General features: G+C 37.2%; 1 protein-coding gene and 2 long non-coding RNA genes across 4 annotated transcripts; all 3 read left to right on the top strand.

Moving 5' to 3' along the window:
* The first annotated feature begins 2,451 nt into the window (after positions 1-2,451).
* On the top strand, positions 2,452-3,844 carry LOC139431138 (uncharacterized). The gene is made up of 4 exons (XM_071198754.1): positions 2,452-3,129; positions 3,188-3,492; positions 3,551-3,642; positions 3,700-3,844. The coding sequence occupies exons 1-4, from the start codon at positions 3,066-3,068 to the stop codon at positions 3,815-3,817; spliced, it is 579 nt and encodes a 192-aa protein (XP_071054855.1). The 5' UTR covers positions 2,452-3,065; the 3' UTR covers positions 3,818-3,844.
* An 8,385-nt stretch (positions 3,845-12,229) lies between these two features.
* LOC139431096 (uncharacterized) lies at positions 12,230-13,183 on the top strand. Of its 2 annotated transcripts, XR_011641389.1 has the most exons (5): positions 12,230-12,566; positions 12,630-12,707; positions 12,770-12,801; positions 12,856-12,921; positions 12,982-13,183. It is a non-coding gene; the product is annotated as an uncharacterized lncRNA (long non-coding RNA). The 2 variants fall into 2 exon arrangements; XR_011641388.1 differs by having other exon boundaries at positions 12,231-12,707.
* A 410-nt stretch (positions 13,184-13,593) lies between these two features.
* LOC139431097 (uncharacterized) lies at positions 13,594-14,408 on the top strand. The gene is made up of 2 exons (XR_011641390.1): positions 13,594-14,057; positions 14,112-14,408. It is a non-coding gene; the product is annotated as an uncharacterized lncRNA (long non-coding RNA).
* Positions 14,409-15,643: the final 1,235 nt, after the last annotated feature.

Raw genomic sequence — 15,643 nt, 5'->3', positions numbered from 1 at the left:
TTTATGTTGTTATCATGGAAGAACTCTAAAAAAAAAGATAGTTATTTCTGGGAAACATGTATACTGATGTAGAAAATATGTAAAGTCGTGTATTTCGTGTCAGTAGAAGAAAAATTCGCCATAGGCCCCACAAGGCTTACTTCAACTCATAAAAGTTGGGAAACCATTTGATCGAATAGGTATCGATTTATTGGGACCGTTCCCAAAGTCAAAATTTGGTAACGTACACATTTGTGACCGCAGTGGACTACGCTACTAAGTGGGCAGCGGCGAGAACGATACCAGCTGCAACGGTGAAAGTCTGCGACACACAGACTTTTTATTGCAAAATATAATTTGTAAACACGGTTGTCCGGAGACCATCTTAAGCGATAGAGGAAAATGCATTGTGTCAAAGTTACTGACGGAATTATTAAAAGCCTTAGGTGATCACCCTACTTGTACTACCCCCAGAACCAACGGATTAACTGAACATTTTAATGGAACGATCGCAAGTACGTTGGCAATGTACACTGCGTCAAATCAAAAGGATTGGTGTACCTATGTTCCCCTTGTAACATTTGCTTATAACACCTCAAAACAAGAGACCACCAAACCGTCGAGATCATAAAATCCCCACGGAGGTAATCCAGCCTGAAACGTTAAGAAAAGATCTGTTAACATTGCAAAACACCCTGAACGATCCGGAGTACGAATTACTAATTAACCCGTCACAAGTATCTAGTTACTTTAAATTGCTTTTTGAGCTAACTTTCGCTTGTACCGTATACCTTTCGCTTGGAAAGAGAAATCGTGCCAGGTGTGCAAAGATAAAAATCTTGGACAATGGATCTTTAAAAAATTGCAATCCGGATATTAGCAAACTGTGTTTACTTCCTAGGAGTAATAACGTGATTTCGGAAGCTGTGTCATGCTATACGGATCTCGCCACAGGAACTCAGATTTCGAAAATAGTAGAATCTTGCTCGATGAGTTGATCTGTGTACCTTTCCGTTACAATAATTCAAGAACATCAATAACCCAAATTACACATGAACAATTTATTCTTAGTCATCCCCAAGATAGTTTGTTATAGTGCAACGGAAATTCAAACAATCTGTCTCTGCCTACACCTTTAGACATGGGTGCATTTGAGATCAATGTTTCCTGTGCTTGTGAGTTGTATTGTGATAGACAAGTTTTGGTGAGAAAATTGGAATTCATCTATATCTCATTTTGATTTTGTTGCTACAACGATCAATTCTGAACAAATTAAATCGAACCTATTTTAATAAACATAATGAATTATTTAGCGTAACGAAAGTATTAAATGTCATAACAACCATAGTAGTATTTCTTACTGGTGTGAAGTTATCCATAAATCCCAGCAATAAACTTAAAACATTAATAATTCCGTAACTAATACGATTTGGGTAACCAAATTTCACACAGAGGTCACTCTTACCCTCAAGAACAGCTTACCACCCCCACCGTAAGCCCTAACGGTTTTCGAGAAAAAAAATCATTCTTATAAACCGCGGATGGGACTTTAGGGGTGAATTTGACCCCGTTGGGCACCTCCAAAATTGACGAAATTTTAGGATGATTTAGAGGATGCCTTTAGCGATTTAAATCGACCATCCAAACACCGTAATGTATTACGGTTTCCGAGAAAAAAAATGTGTTATTAGACACTATAGGTATACAGCGCGGCGCGGACTTTGGGGGTGAATTTGACCCCGTTGGGCACCTCCAAAATTGACGAAATTTTAGGATGATTTAGAGGATGCCTTTAGCGATTTAAATCGACCATCCAAACACCGTAAGGTATAACGGTTTCCGAGAAAAAAAATTTGTTATTAGACTATAGGTATACAGCGCGGCGTCGACTTTGGAGGTGAATTTGACCCCGTTGGGCACCTCCAAAATTGATGAAATTTTAGGATGATTTAGAGGATGCCTTTAGCGATTTAAATCGACCATCCAAACACCGTAAGGTATAACGGTTTCCGAGAAAAAAAATTTGTTATTAGACACTATCGGTATACAGCGCGGCGCGGACTTTGGGGGTGAATTTGACCCCGTTGGGCACCTCCAAAATTGATGAAATTTTAGGATGATTTAGAGGATGCCTTTAGCGATTTAAATCGACCGTCAAGACACCGTAACCCTTAACGGCTTCAGAGAAAAAAATTTGTTATTAAATTGTACACGTATGTAGACCAGATAGCAGGTGCCTTTAGCGATTTTAATAGATTATGAAAACTGCGAAACTCTTAATATTTCATGGAAAAAATAAATTTTGTTAAGAAAGGCATTTTGTAGTTTTATGAGCTTTTAGTCGTTACTGACAAAGGGTAAGAACTCCGCCACGTGCAGTTACAAAAGGCGCAGGTATTAAGGAAAAAATATGTCCATATTTTTTGCATTATAAGTGCATTCCGGGAAAATAGTTGCCGACTTATTCGTTGTTTTAGAGCGCCTTTGTTTTTTTTTAGATTTTGCCAGAAGGGTGAGGAGTAAACTTATAAATGTGCTTAAACTATTCTATTGGGGACGGAGATCACTAGTTGATATATTTTGCTGTAGTTCGCGCTTTATGGATATTTTATCGGTTCTTTTTAGAATCAATCTGCTTCGATATTTTCGTTAATATTTTTGTGTATATAATATATTGTGTATAAATAAGTTATTATATTTATATATAATATAAATTATAAATTACAAATATAGTTATATTTAATTAAATATATAATATATATATATTAATATTTGGCGAGGTAACGACGTCTTCATTTAGAAGCGCGAAGTTAATAAAGAAATAGTGATATTCAGAAACTTATTTTTGATGTTAATAAATGTACAGGGAATTCCTTTTTAACTTCTTTTCAGTAAAAAGGTCACTTAAGCAGGTACGTGGCTTACGAGTTAGTGCATTGTAAGTACACTTACACCGGCTTTGACCAATCATAGCCATCGATATTACTGTAACACAGGTAAGAACTTAATAATATATAAAGGTTCCTCAGCTATTGCAGAGATCAGTTGTTCTGCTTATCTCTTGTTAAAACCAGTGACCAGCGAAGATGCCGACGAAATTACTGTTTTTGGGCGATAGTAATTTTTGCCGAATGCTACGTACTATACAAAGTAAGTATTTGTTTTAACAGATATGAAGTTAATTCCTACTAATGGTATATATTTTTAGGACGACAATCAAAACGGACAAGCAACGGAAAATATTTCCTCGACTTAGCAGTAGGCGGTCAAACAATACTAAAACTTTTGCGGCGCGCAAAGTGTATTCCAAAAACATGTTCCCCTTGGTTTTGTGGAGATATTGTTGAACGACATATCGTTATAATGATAGGAACTAACGATATACTCCACAAAACATCACCATCCCAACTAAAGTCCCAATATTCTCACCTCTTCCGCTTCCTTCTTTCCTTAAATCCTAAAGGAATACAAATTTGCACAATTCCTCCCTGCAAAAACTTCGAGTCTGTGAACGTAAGATATTATAATTTCTATGTCATGCTATAAATAAATACTCTCTATGCCTTTATAGGAAATCAATCATTACATTCGACGGTTTTGTGCTGAAAAGCAAATCAATTGTACCGACATTGAAGCAATTGTTAACAGAAACATGATGGAAGGGTAACACAACGTGAAAATTTTTCTTTTCTTATGTGTTTAATACAAATTTCTACACAGGGATGGCATTCACTTAAATGAACAAGGATTGGAAGCGGTTTGGAACGCGGTAGCAACTAATTATAATAATATTCTCAATCCATTACACAATTTAATTATAAGTAAAACAGACCATTAATATAATAAATTTCATTCTTTATCAAAAGTTTTTTTTTCTATCAAAAATCCACTCTCCAAATCATCCTAAAATTTCAGACAATCTCGGAAACCGTAATACATTACGGTGTTTGGATGGTTGATTTCAATCGCTAAAGGCATCCTCTAAATCATCCTAAAATTTCGTCAATTTTGGAGGTGCCCAACGGGGTCAAATTCACCCCCAAAGTCCGCGCCGCGCTGTATACCGATAGTGTCTAATAACAGATTTTTTTTCTCGGAAACCGTAATACATTACGGTGTTTGGATGGTTGATTTCAATCGCTAAAGGCATCCTCTAAATCATCCTAAAATTTCGTCAATTTTGGAGGTGCCCAACGGGGTCAAATTCACCCCCAAAGTCCGCGCCGCGCTGTATACCTATAGTGTCTAATAACAGATTTTTTTTCTCCGAAACCGTAATACATTACGGTGTTTGGATGGTTGATTTCAATCGCTAAAGGCATCCTCTAAATCATCCTAAAATTTCGTCAATTTTGGAGGTGCCCAACGGGGTCAAATTCACCCCCAAAGTCCGCGCCCCGCTGTATACCTATTGTGTCTAATAACACATTTTTTTTCTCGGAAACCGTAATACATTACGGTGTTTGGATGGTTGATTTCAATCGCTAAAGGCATCCTCTAAATCATCCTAAAATTTCGTCAATTTTGGAGGTGCCCAACGGGGTCAAATTCACCCCCAAAGTCCGCGCCCCGCTGTATACCTATTGTGTCTAATAACACATTTTTTTTCTCGGAAACCGTAATACATTACGGTGTTTGGATGGTTGATTTCAATCGCTAAAGGCATCCTCTAAATCATCCTAAAATTTCGTCAATTTTGGAGGTGCCCAACGGGGTCAAATTCACCCCCAAAGTCCGCGCCGCGCTGTATACCTATAGTGTCTAATAACACATTTTTTTTCTCCGAAACCGTAATACATTACGGTGTTTGGATGGTTGATTTCAATCGCTAAAGGCATCCTCTAAATCATCCTAAAATTTCGTCAATTTTGGAGGTGCCCAACGGGGTCAAATTCACCCCCAAAGTCCGCGCCGCGCTGTATACCGATAGTGTCTAATAACAGATTTTTTTTCTCGGAAACCGTAATACATTACGGTGTTTGGATGGTTGATTTCAATCGCTAGTAGTATAGATTCGCCGATTCAAGAACCTCCTCCTCGAACCTGCGTTCTAGGAGGAGGTTCTTGAATCGGCAAATTTTTTGGGGGTCAGAGGAGGTTCGATGAGGAGAGGAGGTTCTTGAATCGGCGATTCTTTTGAGGGTCGGAGGAGATTCGATGAAGAGAGGAGGAGGTCAATTAACTTGAGAAGGTCATGTTATTTTGACGAAATTATTAAAAATTTATCTTTATTAAAAATGTATCTTTATTTAGGTTATGTTATTAAAAATTTATCTTTATATGTAACCTGTTTACCTAGATGAAAACAATTACTATGTTTATCCTTCGACGCTTCTCAATGAACTGTTAATGTTTTCGATATATCTCTTAATTTATTATTATACACAAAGGTATACGGTTTTGAGATATGTAGGTATACAAATAAGTGAGTCATAACTTACCTGCGAGATATTTTTTATTTTATTATGTAAAGGTGTACGGGTATTTAAGAATATGCGAGGAGGTTCTTGAATCGGCAAATTTTTTGGGAGGACAGGTTTGAGGAGGAGGTCAACTAACTTGTTAGTAGATGAGTCATGATCCACCTGCGAGATATTTTTTAAGAGCTTCTTAATAAATTTGTCATGCGTTTTGTCTGACGTCTCACGATATAATGACGTGTTAGAACATGTATAATAGATATATTCGGTAATGATGTGAAATATTACTCCCCCCACCAGCAACCTTATGTATTGCTATAAATACAAACGTTGGTCGAAGTTGTACCGCAGAGTGTTGTGCTTCAGAGTAAGGTTTTTGTGTATTTAGTACATATTAAAAATATCGTGTAGATTTTTGGTGCATTTAGTACAGAGGATTTTTAACGTAACGAGTAAGTAATTCAAATGTAATACAAGTAGATAATGTACTAATGTAAACAATAATATTGATGTTTAGTGGCAACCAGACCGAACCCCAAATGTCCAACTAAGAGAGCTGCTGTAAATTCATTTGAAAAGGGTGAAAATAAAAAACCTGCCCGAAACATCAAAATGGAGGGTAATTGTAATGAGACAACTGCAACAAATGTGTCGCTAGGAAGTGATAATCAAAGAAAAAAGGATGTGGTATTCGATGGAATTAATTTGTTGGCTTCCGACTTAGCGGAGTACGTATTTCCTAGCAATCAACAACATTATGTAGAAAATTGTGGAAAGTTACCTTTCACAAGTAACGTTGTATTAAATGAGGCAGTGAAAAATAATCTCCAAAAAGGTAATCAAGCGCCATTATTCTCCGAGAGTACATATTATTTAAATAAAAGTCGAACGAAATGGATATCGGTTGGCATGTCTGCCAATGTACATTTTGATCCGGTTATAAGATTAATGGGAAAAGGACAATGCATAACTTTTACCGAAGACGAATGGAAAAATGTGATTAATAGCAGACAATTGATTATGAATAGTTTTGTTGGTGATTTATCGGCACCACCACATTTCGTTGTAAGCGGCGTGACCTGCAGCAGCCAATGGATAGAAAATGTACGAAAAGTGTTGAAAATGGAAAGGGGGTCAGAAATATTTTACCTGGCTTACGACTCGTTACACGAATTGTGGAAACTTAGCGATTTAGTTTCGAGTAGGGTAGAAGTATTAAAGTGTATGGAATATAAAAATTATTACGATAGCGTGATCGATGTGGTATCAACAATGCAAGGTGATATAAAATCGAATATATTGGTTGCGCCAAACGGTGCACCAAGTGAACATTTGTGCGTAACTAAAGAACTGCTCGTATACGGTATGGATAAGGTATTACTGGATTTAGATTTGCACGCATTAATGAAGATGTGAAGTGAATAAAATGGAAAAAAAAGTGACGTTTTGCGAATCGAAAAATAGAGTGTACCGAATGCACACTTGGACGTTTGCTTACAGACAATCAAGGATAAGTGACTGGGAAGAAAAGATGTTGGACGGAATTAGATTTAAGACTAGGATAAGAAACGTAAATAAGTTATTAGAAAAATATTTAGATGTAGATTATAGATTAAATATATATCAAGAACGTTTTAGCATTGTAGAGTAATCGAAATGTTTTTAACTGAGTAACAATTAATTTTTAGGATATTAGTAGATTTAAGTGTAGCTGAATAATAATAATATTAATAGATTTAAGTATAAATTAAGAGCAAAACTGTTTTTGTAAAATATTTAAAAGGAATAAAAGCTTAAAGCACAACAGCAGAGCTTCATTTCTAGTTTTTAACTGTGAAGAAAAGGAAGAAGGAGTGAAATTATAAAATGAATTTGTTAGAACCTAATCGTAACAGTTATCGTTTGACAGGCAAACGAATTGGTCGAGGATTTTTTAACAAGTTGATAGATAAACTTCCGATAGAACTTCATTTGCCAGGATATAATTTTTGTGGACCGGGTACCAAGTTGGAAAAGAGATTATCGAGAGGAGATCGAGGCGTGAATCCATTAGACGAAGCGTGTAAGAAACACGATATAGCATATACGGTCAGTTCAAATTTAAAATTTAGACACGACGCAGACAGAGCATTATATAAAGCAGCGAAAGAACGAATACGAAATAAAGAGTCTACTCTTGGAGAAAAAGTGGCATCGTCTGCAGTTGCCGCCTTAATGAAAGCAAAAGTAGCGGTCGGTATGGGCGTAGGTAGAAAAAGAAATCGTACGGGTCGACGACCTTTAAAAAAAGTCCGAACGCGTGTAAAGCGTGGTGGAGCTATATCTTTTGTAGATGCACTTCGATTCGCTCGCAACGCAATATCGAGATCAGGTGCTAAGAATTTGTTGACAAACGTTAAAGCGGCGTACGGAGCTTTGAAAAAGATAAGAAAAAGAATTTCCGAACCTAGAGGTCGAGTTATTCGAATTCCGAAAACGGGAGGATTTTTACCTTTAATTCCCCTGTTCGCAGCTTTAGGTGCCCTAGGTAGTATCGGCGGTGGTGCTGCCGCTATTGCAAGAACTATAAACAACGCGAAAACAGCTAGAGAGCAATTAGATGAAGAACGAAGACATAACAAGGCTATGGAAGCAAAGGCCGTAGGTAGCGGATTTTATATAAAACCATATAAGAAAGGTTGCGGTTTGTTTATTGAAGGAAAGGGGAATAATGTTGGCGGCACAGGTTACTTCAATAAGCCCTATAAGAAAGGTTGCGGTATAACCACTAGTTCAAAAAACTAGTTCGAATACCTCGTCGTGCGTTAACTAACGTCGAGTTGGAAAAGTTTGCGAAAGTACTAAAAATTCCACATTTTCGGGGTATATTTATGAGAGACAATCTCCCGAGTAAGATTAAAAAGAAGGAAAGAGGTATTGTTAACTTGGATAACTTGAAAGGACGAGGGACTCATTGGGTCGCCTATAAGAAAGACGACAAGGACATATACTATTTCGACAGTTACGGTGATTTAAGACCGCTATTAGAAATTGAACAATATTTGCTGTCAGACGGTAGGGGTGGTCAAGTAAAGTATAATTACTGTCGATATCAAAGAGAAATAGATCAAAATTGCGGACAGTTGTGTCTGAAGTTTCTAAGTAATAAAAGAACCTATTAGAGTCTAGAGACGTTTAGACGTTCAGAAGTAATGGAGAAAGAAGCAATACACACGACATATACATTTACGTTGACTGGAAAGTCATCTGAATTGACTTGTAATTTTAATCCTCCGATCTATTTGAACGAATTTGGTAGTTACGAGTTGGCTCTTTTGAATTTCGAAACGTTTAATAGTTTAGCAAACGTTAATAAAAACAACAACGTAATCCAATACGAAGATAAGACAGGACATTTTAAAAACAATATAATAGTACCTGTTGGAACGTACGATATTGATGATATTGCCGAGTTCGTGAATGAACAGCTAGACAAAAGACACGCTAAAAGTGTCGTAATAAGGATTAAGGGGAATAATAACACACAACATTCTTTAATAAAAAGTACCCGTCGAATTAATTTTGCATGCGATAATTCTATAGGGCCGTTACTTGGCTTCAAGCCTCAAATATTACCTAGAGATACGGAAGTGGAATCCGATTTCGTAGTAAACATAAATAAAACGAACGCCTTACAAATTTATTGTAATTTAGTGACGGGATCGTATAATAACGGAGTTCCCGTGCACGTTTTATATCATTTTTTCCCAAACGTTCCGGCAGGTTTTAAAATAATCGAATCACCACAACTACCTGTTTATTTACCGGTTTTAACGAACGTGATTAGTAGCTTAACAGTACGTATACTTGATCAGGACGGAAACTTGGTAGACTTCAGAGAAGAAGAAATAATAGTGAGAGTTCACCTGAGATCGATAAATTGAATTATTTAAATTTGACTAACGTTATGACAGTGTTATATCAAAACAAAAGAACGCGGTGGTCAAGAAGAGACAGAGCGAGAAAATTGTTTAATGGAGAAAACTATAAAGCGCGCGTCATCAGTCAACGTAGCGGCAGTAGAAGACGATCCATTCATCGATTATCACCAGTCAATCGAAGGTATTTAGTTCAGTTAGGATACGAAGTGTTAAAGTAATAGACATTTTAAAAGTAACGGATAAGATAAAAACAGATCACTCTATCGTAAGTTATGAATTCCATTCGCATCAACCGTTTGGATCGACCACGTTCGATAACAATGACGAAATTAGAATTTCAATTCCGGAAATAGATAATTATACTTTACCGAGCGAGAGTTACCTATACGTCGAGGGTAGCGTTCGTAAGTTAGCCGCGGACGGAAGTATAACAAAAGATGCCAGCGCAACGGGGCAATTGGTTAACAATCCCGTTGCATTTATGTTTAGCGATATTCGATATCTTATTAACGGAGTACATGTTGATGGTGTGCGGAACGTCGGTATAAGCTCATGCATGAAGGGTTATTTCTCATCTACGCAGAACGAGGTGGTGAAATTAGAGAACGCCGGTTGGCACATAAAACCTTGGAAAGATGATATAGCGGGTGTTTCAAAGGCTTTAGATAAAAATGGAAATTTCGGTCTTAGCGTTCCGCTAAAAACGTTGCTAGGATTCGCAGAAGATTTCAGAAAGATCATGATGAACGTTCGACAGGAACTTGTGCTAATTCGCGGACACGATGATACGGACGTCATCTTTCAACCAGCAGCCGCTCCGAACGACGAAAAATTGAAATTGATCATTAATAAAATTATATGGAGAGTTCCTCACGTGGCGGTAGGATTACGCGAACAGTTGGCATTAACAAAACTATCAGAAAGAAACGTAGACATTCACGTTCCTTTTCGATCGTGGGAAATACACGAGTACCCTCAATTACCTCAAACTACGAAGCAATCTTGGGCCGTCAAAACTGCTCCACAATTGGAAACGCCTAGATTTATAATCATCGGATTTCAAACAAATCGAAAGGGTATATTTAAAGGAAACATGGCATTATTTGATAATATAAACTTAACGAACGTAACCGTTTTCTTGAATGGAGAACGTTTTCCGTACGATAATTTGAATGTGGATTTTGATAACAATCACTATGCGATTTTGTATGATATGTATTCAAGATTTCAGCAAGCATACTACTATCAAGAAAGCGAACCTTTGTTTTCACCGGAAGAATTTAAAACTTACGCGCCGTTAATTGGAATCGATTGCACGTATCAACAGGAAGCAATACATAAAAGCGGAGTAGAAATAAAAATCGAGTATTCAACGAAAAATCCAATTCCGGAAGGTACGACAGCTTACGCATTAATTCTGCATGACAGAGCATTTGTGTATTCGCCTCTTACGAAAATGGTTAAGCAATTAATATAGTGGTACTGTTGAAGCAACGTCATTTAGTGTATCTCTAAACATCGAAGGAAACGTTTGCATATAGTGGTATATTATGGATATTATGGTTTTTCAAAGGGATTTTATTATTTTGGACATTCAAGGTTTCACGATAAACGATGAAGAATTTATCCCAAAGGAACTGGCTTCTTACGACAGTAATCATTGTATAAGTCATTACGTGTTTCAACCTAGTCGAAGCTTTTCTTCACTATCTACCAAATTTCGCAATACGGCGAATTGGTTAATGAGTCATCATCATTGTATTGATTGGAACGACGGGTTTGTTCCTGCGTCTCGTTTCGATGAGATCGTTTATTATTTGTGTCGTTCGACAAAAGTAGCGTACGTAAAAGGACGTGAGAAAGCTACATTTTTAAGAAGAATTTTAACAATACCGGTAAAAGAATTGCCGGAAAATGAATGCAAATTGGAGGTTGGTGCGCCGATGTGTCCCTATCATAAAAAGAGACCAAGTATGTGCTCCTTATCGAATGTTTTTTATTTATTTTCATACGTATTCAGACATCTATAACTATATGTAAACGAATTGAGAAAGGCAGACGGGTAGTAGCGGTAGAGCAGTTCAAGATGGAACGTCTTTGGCGGTTAGTTACCAGATTGGGACTTTCAACTTTTATAATTAATAAAGTGTGGGATATTATGGAAAGATACGAATCTGATTTATCTTTTGCGAATATTAAAAACTACGAATTATGTTATTTACCAATCGATTATTATATCAATAAAGTAAAGCCATTAAATTTGGCGGCGGTTTGGTTTAAATTACCGTTGAAGTATAGAAACGATGAGCGATTACAAAGCAAGTTGCCCTGTTTTGAACATTATAATTTGCCTCATTGGGAAACGCATATTGATGGTCCACCATCGGCAAGAAAGGATTGTTCTTTATGTATGGTTTAGTATATAAACATTGTCAGTTATAGATTGTAAATTAATAATAATAAAAGATTGTAAAAAGTGTAAAAAGTTGTTTTAATTTAAAAGAAAAAATAGTTAATCTAAATGAATACATGGTATGTATACATTGGGTTGGGTTGGTATGACTTGGGTTGTACATTGAAAAAGTATTAAATTGGAAGAAAAAAAGGAAGAAAGAAAGGGGAAAAAAAGGAAGAAAAAAGGAAGAAAAAAAAAAAAAGAAAAGAAAAAGGGAAAAGGATTGTTTATTGAAGCTCCTCCTATGCTCCTCCCATGCTCCTCCTCAGGCTCCTCCCAAAGTGGAGATGGAAGAGTGGGGATGGGAGTGGGGGAATCTAAAATCCCCCCCCCCCCGGTTGCCAGGAAAGTAGAGCCAGAAAAAAAGTACCCCCACTCTAACTCCGCCCATTCCCCCACTCCTCCCCCTTGTCACGCCCCACCCCACGCCCCCCTTCATTACTCTAGTATAAGAAGGCACCTCCCAGCCTTTGAAAGTCACTTAAGTGTTTGTGTTCTTCAGTTTTTTTGGTAAGTACAACCTTCTTTATTATCATGTTTATATAACGTTCATTTTCTCTCCATCACTACAGCTCTTTCTACAACTTTCTCTTTTTTGGTGAGTAAAACTATATTTGTTTTGCATGTTTATATAATATTTAAAATTGTTTTTTCCACTCCTAGACATCCTTGCTCATTCAGCTTTCTCTTTTTTTGCTGTGTTTTATTTGGTAAGTAACCTTTTCTACTTCCATGTTTATATAATATATTCTTGCTTTATTTCATCATGACAGCTCGTTCTACTTTGTTTTTGTGAGTACAACTTGTTTATTTGTTTGTTATGTTAAATTGATATTTTTTTCCCAATTCCTACAGGAGCTTACTGCTGATCAGTTCGATTAGACCGATCAGTTTTTAACATCGTAATTTCAGCAACTTTGCAACTTTTTTCTGGTAAGTATAGTCTCCTTTCTTGACATATATTGTTTTTAATCTTGTGTTTTTCATTCCTATAGCTCCTTCTATTTTTTCAAGTTAACTTTTATTGGTAAGCATAACTTTATTTTTTCGAACGTTTTATCATTCATATCCTATCATTCAGCACTTTGTTGACAAGCACCCTCTGCAGTTAGATTTTAACGTGCAACTGTATTTTTCATCAAGCGATGTAAGTATACATGTTTTTTTTTATTAAAATAAAATTAATTAATTTTCTTTTCTTATCAAGATGTCTCAAGACGGTTTTAGTCAAATTGATTTAACTGCTCCGGGTTTCGCCAGCCAGGAATCCTTTCTGTTAAACAGTTTTGACATAAACCTGTTGAACATGTCGACTGTTGAGAAGGCTCTGGATCCAAACGTGCAGCCTAATGAGCAGCCGATGGATCCAAACGTTGAATCTAATGTGCAGCAAGCTACGGCGCTTCCAAACATCGTAGGTTCCTCGAAAGTCGACGATAAGAATGTGAAACACCTTTCACTTTCACTTCGTCGAAAGTCGGGGAACCGTGAACACCGGAAGAAGGGTGCAGGTGTGTGGTTACCGCCAGATAAGTATAGAGAGCTTCGACGGGAGACCCGTGCTCGTTCGCGAAGTACCAAACACAAGCGTGTGTCAGTTGAACCTGCGACTCTGTCAAAGGTTGAAGTGACACACTCGGAAGTGGCTAGCGGCGATGAGTCCAACGACTCTCTTTCTTTAATGGCGGTATCCCAACACTGCACCGAAAACCGGACATACCTTAAAGCTATTAATGCAGCTTTTGTTTCTAAGGCTTCTTCTTCTAAAGCTTCGTCGATTCCCACTCCCCCTACTAACATAAACATTCCTAACATAGAAGTTCCCTCATTAAGCCCGAAAGTACAAATCTTAAGGGTGGACACAATTCCCGCTACTTCAGTCATTTCCGATGTACCTGCCAGCCTTTTTTCAAATGCAATGTGTGCAGCAGTAGAAACAACCAAAGAGGAGATTTTGACCGAAATTAATATTTTGTATCAAAATTTTTATAAAGACCTTCATGCAAAGGTACTTCAATTGCAGACCTCTTTGAGAGAACTTGCACAGTTTAGGGAAGGGCTGGCGTCGAGTTCTAACCACTCTTTAACAACGTCACTCGACATCACCGTTGCAACATTAACCGTTGAAATGAAAAAAGCAGAATTCATTTTGTCTTCTTTACATACTAATAACTTCCCTTCCTAGCTAAAAAGATGTCCGGTAGCAACAACTTCGGGAGGGTGCTCACGTTGGAGCGAAGAGTTGCGTCTTTGGAGGTCAAAGTAGATACCCTGTTTCAGCTGGTAGGCTATATCTATAATCTTTTTTGCACGTTTTTAATTTCATAATCTTCTTAGGTAAACAGTATTGTCTCAGAGTCGGCAGTGGTGAGAGGGCAGGTGCATGTTCAAAACATGCACATACACCATTGTTCGACTGGGATAGAACCTCCGACACCGACACCTGCAGCGCCTCCTCCCCCGTATGAAGTGCGGGATGAGCAGGAAGAGGAGGAGGAGTGGTAACCATTTTTCCTCCTCTTCCTTAGGTTAGGTTAGGTTAGGTTATGTTAGGTTAAATGGTTAAGGTATTATACTTATTATTATTATTATTATTATTATTATTCTTCTTCTTAAATATATGTATATATAGTTTCTTTTGCTATATTTTCATTCAGTCTTATCCAATTCATTTAGTACGAGAATCATGATCGACGAGAAATTAAAATGTTTACCGCAACTTCTAACACTGCCTATAGTAAATTTTAGTAATGGTTCGGTCGAAGAACACTTTACAAGACACAGCAATTTATTTGGTGGAAAATGTAAGCGAGGTTTAATTGTAGGACCCTCAGGTGTCGGAAAAACAAATGCTATGTTATCGCTTTTAGTTGCACGTAATGGGTTGCGCTTCCTAAACTTGTACTTATGCTCTAATTCGTTATACCAAAATAAGTACGATTTTTTAAGACGTTTAATTGAACCTATAAAAGATTGCGGTTACTATGAATTTTCTAATATAGACGAGTTCATTCGACCGGAAGATGCGAAAGAATATTCGGTAGTCGTATTTGACGATGTTTCCTGTACAGGTCAAAATGTCATTAAGGAATTTTTTTCGTATGGTCGACATAAAAACATTGATTGTTTTCTAATTTGTCAAAGTTATAGTGCAATTCCAAAACAATTAGTTCGCGATAATTGTAACTTTTTGGTGTTATTTAAACAAGACTTAACAAATTTAAAACACGTATTTGAAGATCACATAATGAGCGATATGGAGTTTCATCGGCTAAAGGAAATTAGCGATGCTTGTTGGGAGAATAGACACGGCATCCTAGTTATTGATTTAGATTGTAGTGTATCTAAGGGACGTTACCGTAAGGGTTTTGATAAATTCATTGAAGTTTAAAACTAACGACTTCAGCTGTACAGTTCGTAGTAACTTCACATACATCATACAATGAACAAGACGATAGCTGCAGAACTTATCGCGGCACGAGAAGTCGTGAGAGACAAAATTCGTTCTTTAAAAGAAGACTTAGAGGAGTCAAGGATTCGGTCGGAAACCGCATATGCACCCATCGCAAGGCCCTTACAGGATATTATCGCAAAACTTGACACTGCGCCTTTACTATCCATTCCAAAACGAAGTTTATCTCCAAAAGAAGAAAAATTGATATCTAAGATACAACGCTACTCGCCGGATATTTCTGACGTACCAGCTAAAACCGAGACCGAATATTTTATTCGAAAACCGAAAGTTCCATTAAAAGAACAACGACGAAAATTTGCTACATCGACTCCTGAAAAAAGGTTGGTATCTTCTCCCACGTCTTCTCCTCTTGGTCCATTAGCTCATGCAGAAGAAGAAGTATATGAAGTTCCGC

This window comes from Onthophagus taurus, chromosome 8, assembly GCF_036711975.1.
Source record: "Onthophagus taurus isolate NC chromosome 8, IU_Otau_3.0, whole genome shotgun sequence".
In the NCBI taxonomy this organism is placed as follows: domain Eukaryota; kingdom Metazoa; phylum Arthropoda; class Insecta; order Coleoptera; family Scarabaeidae; genus Onthophagus; species Onthophagus taurus.
Note: the sequence above shows the minus strand (reverse complement) of the source record. Positions and strands in the feature narration are given on the sequence as shown.

Bases quoted from the DNA above. Each gene is read 5' to 3' on its own strand.
- LOC139431138 (XM_071198754.1), top strand. From the start codon at position 3,066: ATGCCGACGAAATTACTGTTTTTGGGCGATAGTAATTTTTGCCGAATG. The intron at 3,493-3,550 runs GTAAGATATTAT...ATGCCTTTATAG, and splicing joins AAAACTTCGAGTCTGTGAAC to GAAATCAATCATTACATTCG. The intron at 3,643-3,699 runs GTAACACAACGT...ATTTCTACACAG, and splicing joins AACAGAAACATGATGGAAGG to GGATGGCATTCACTTAAATG.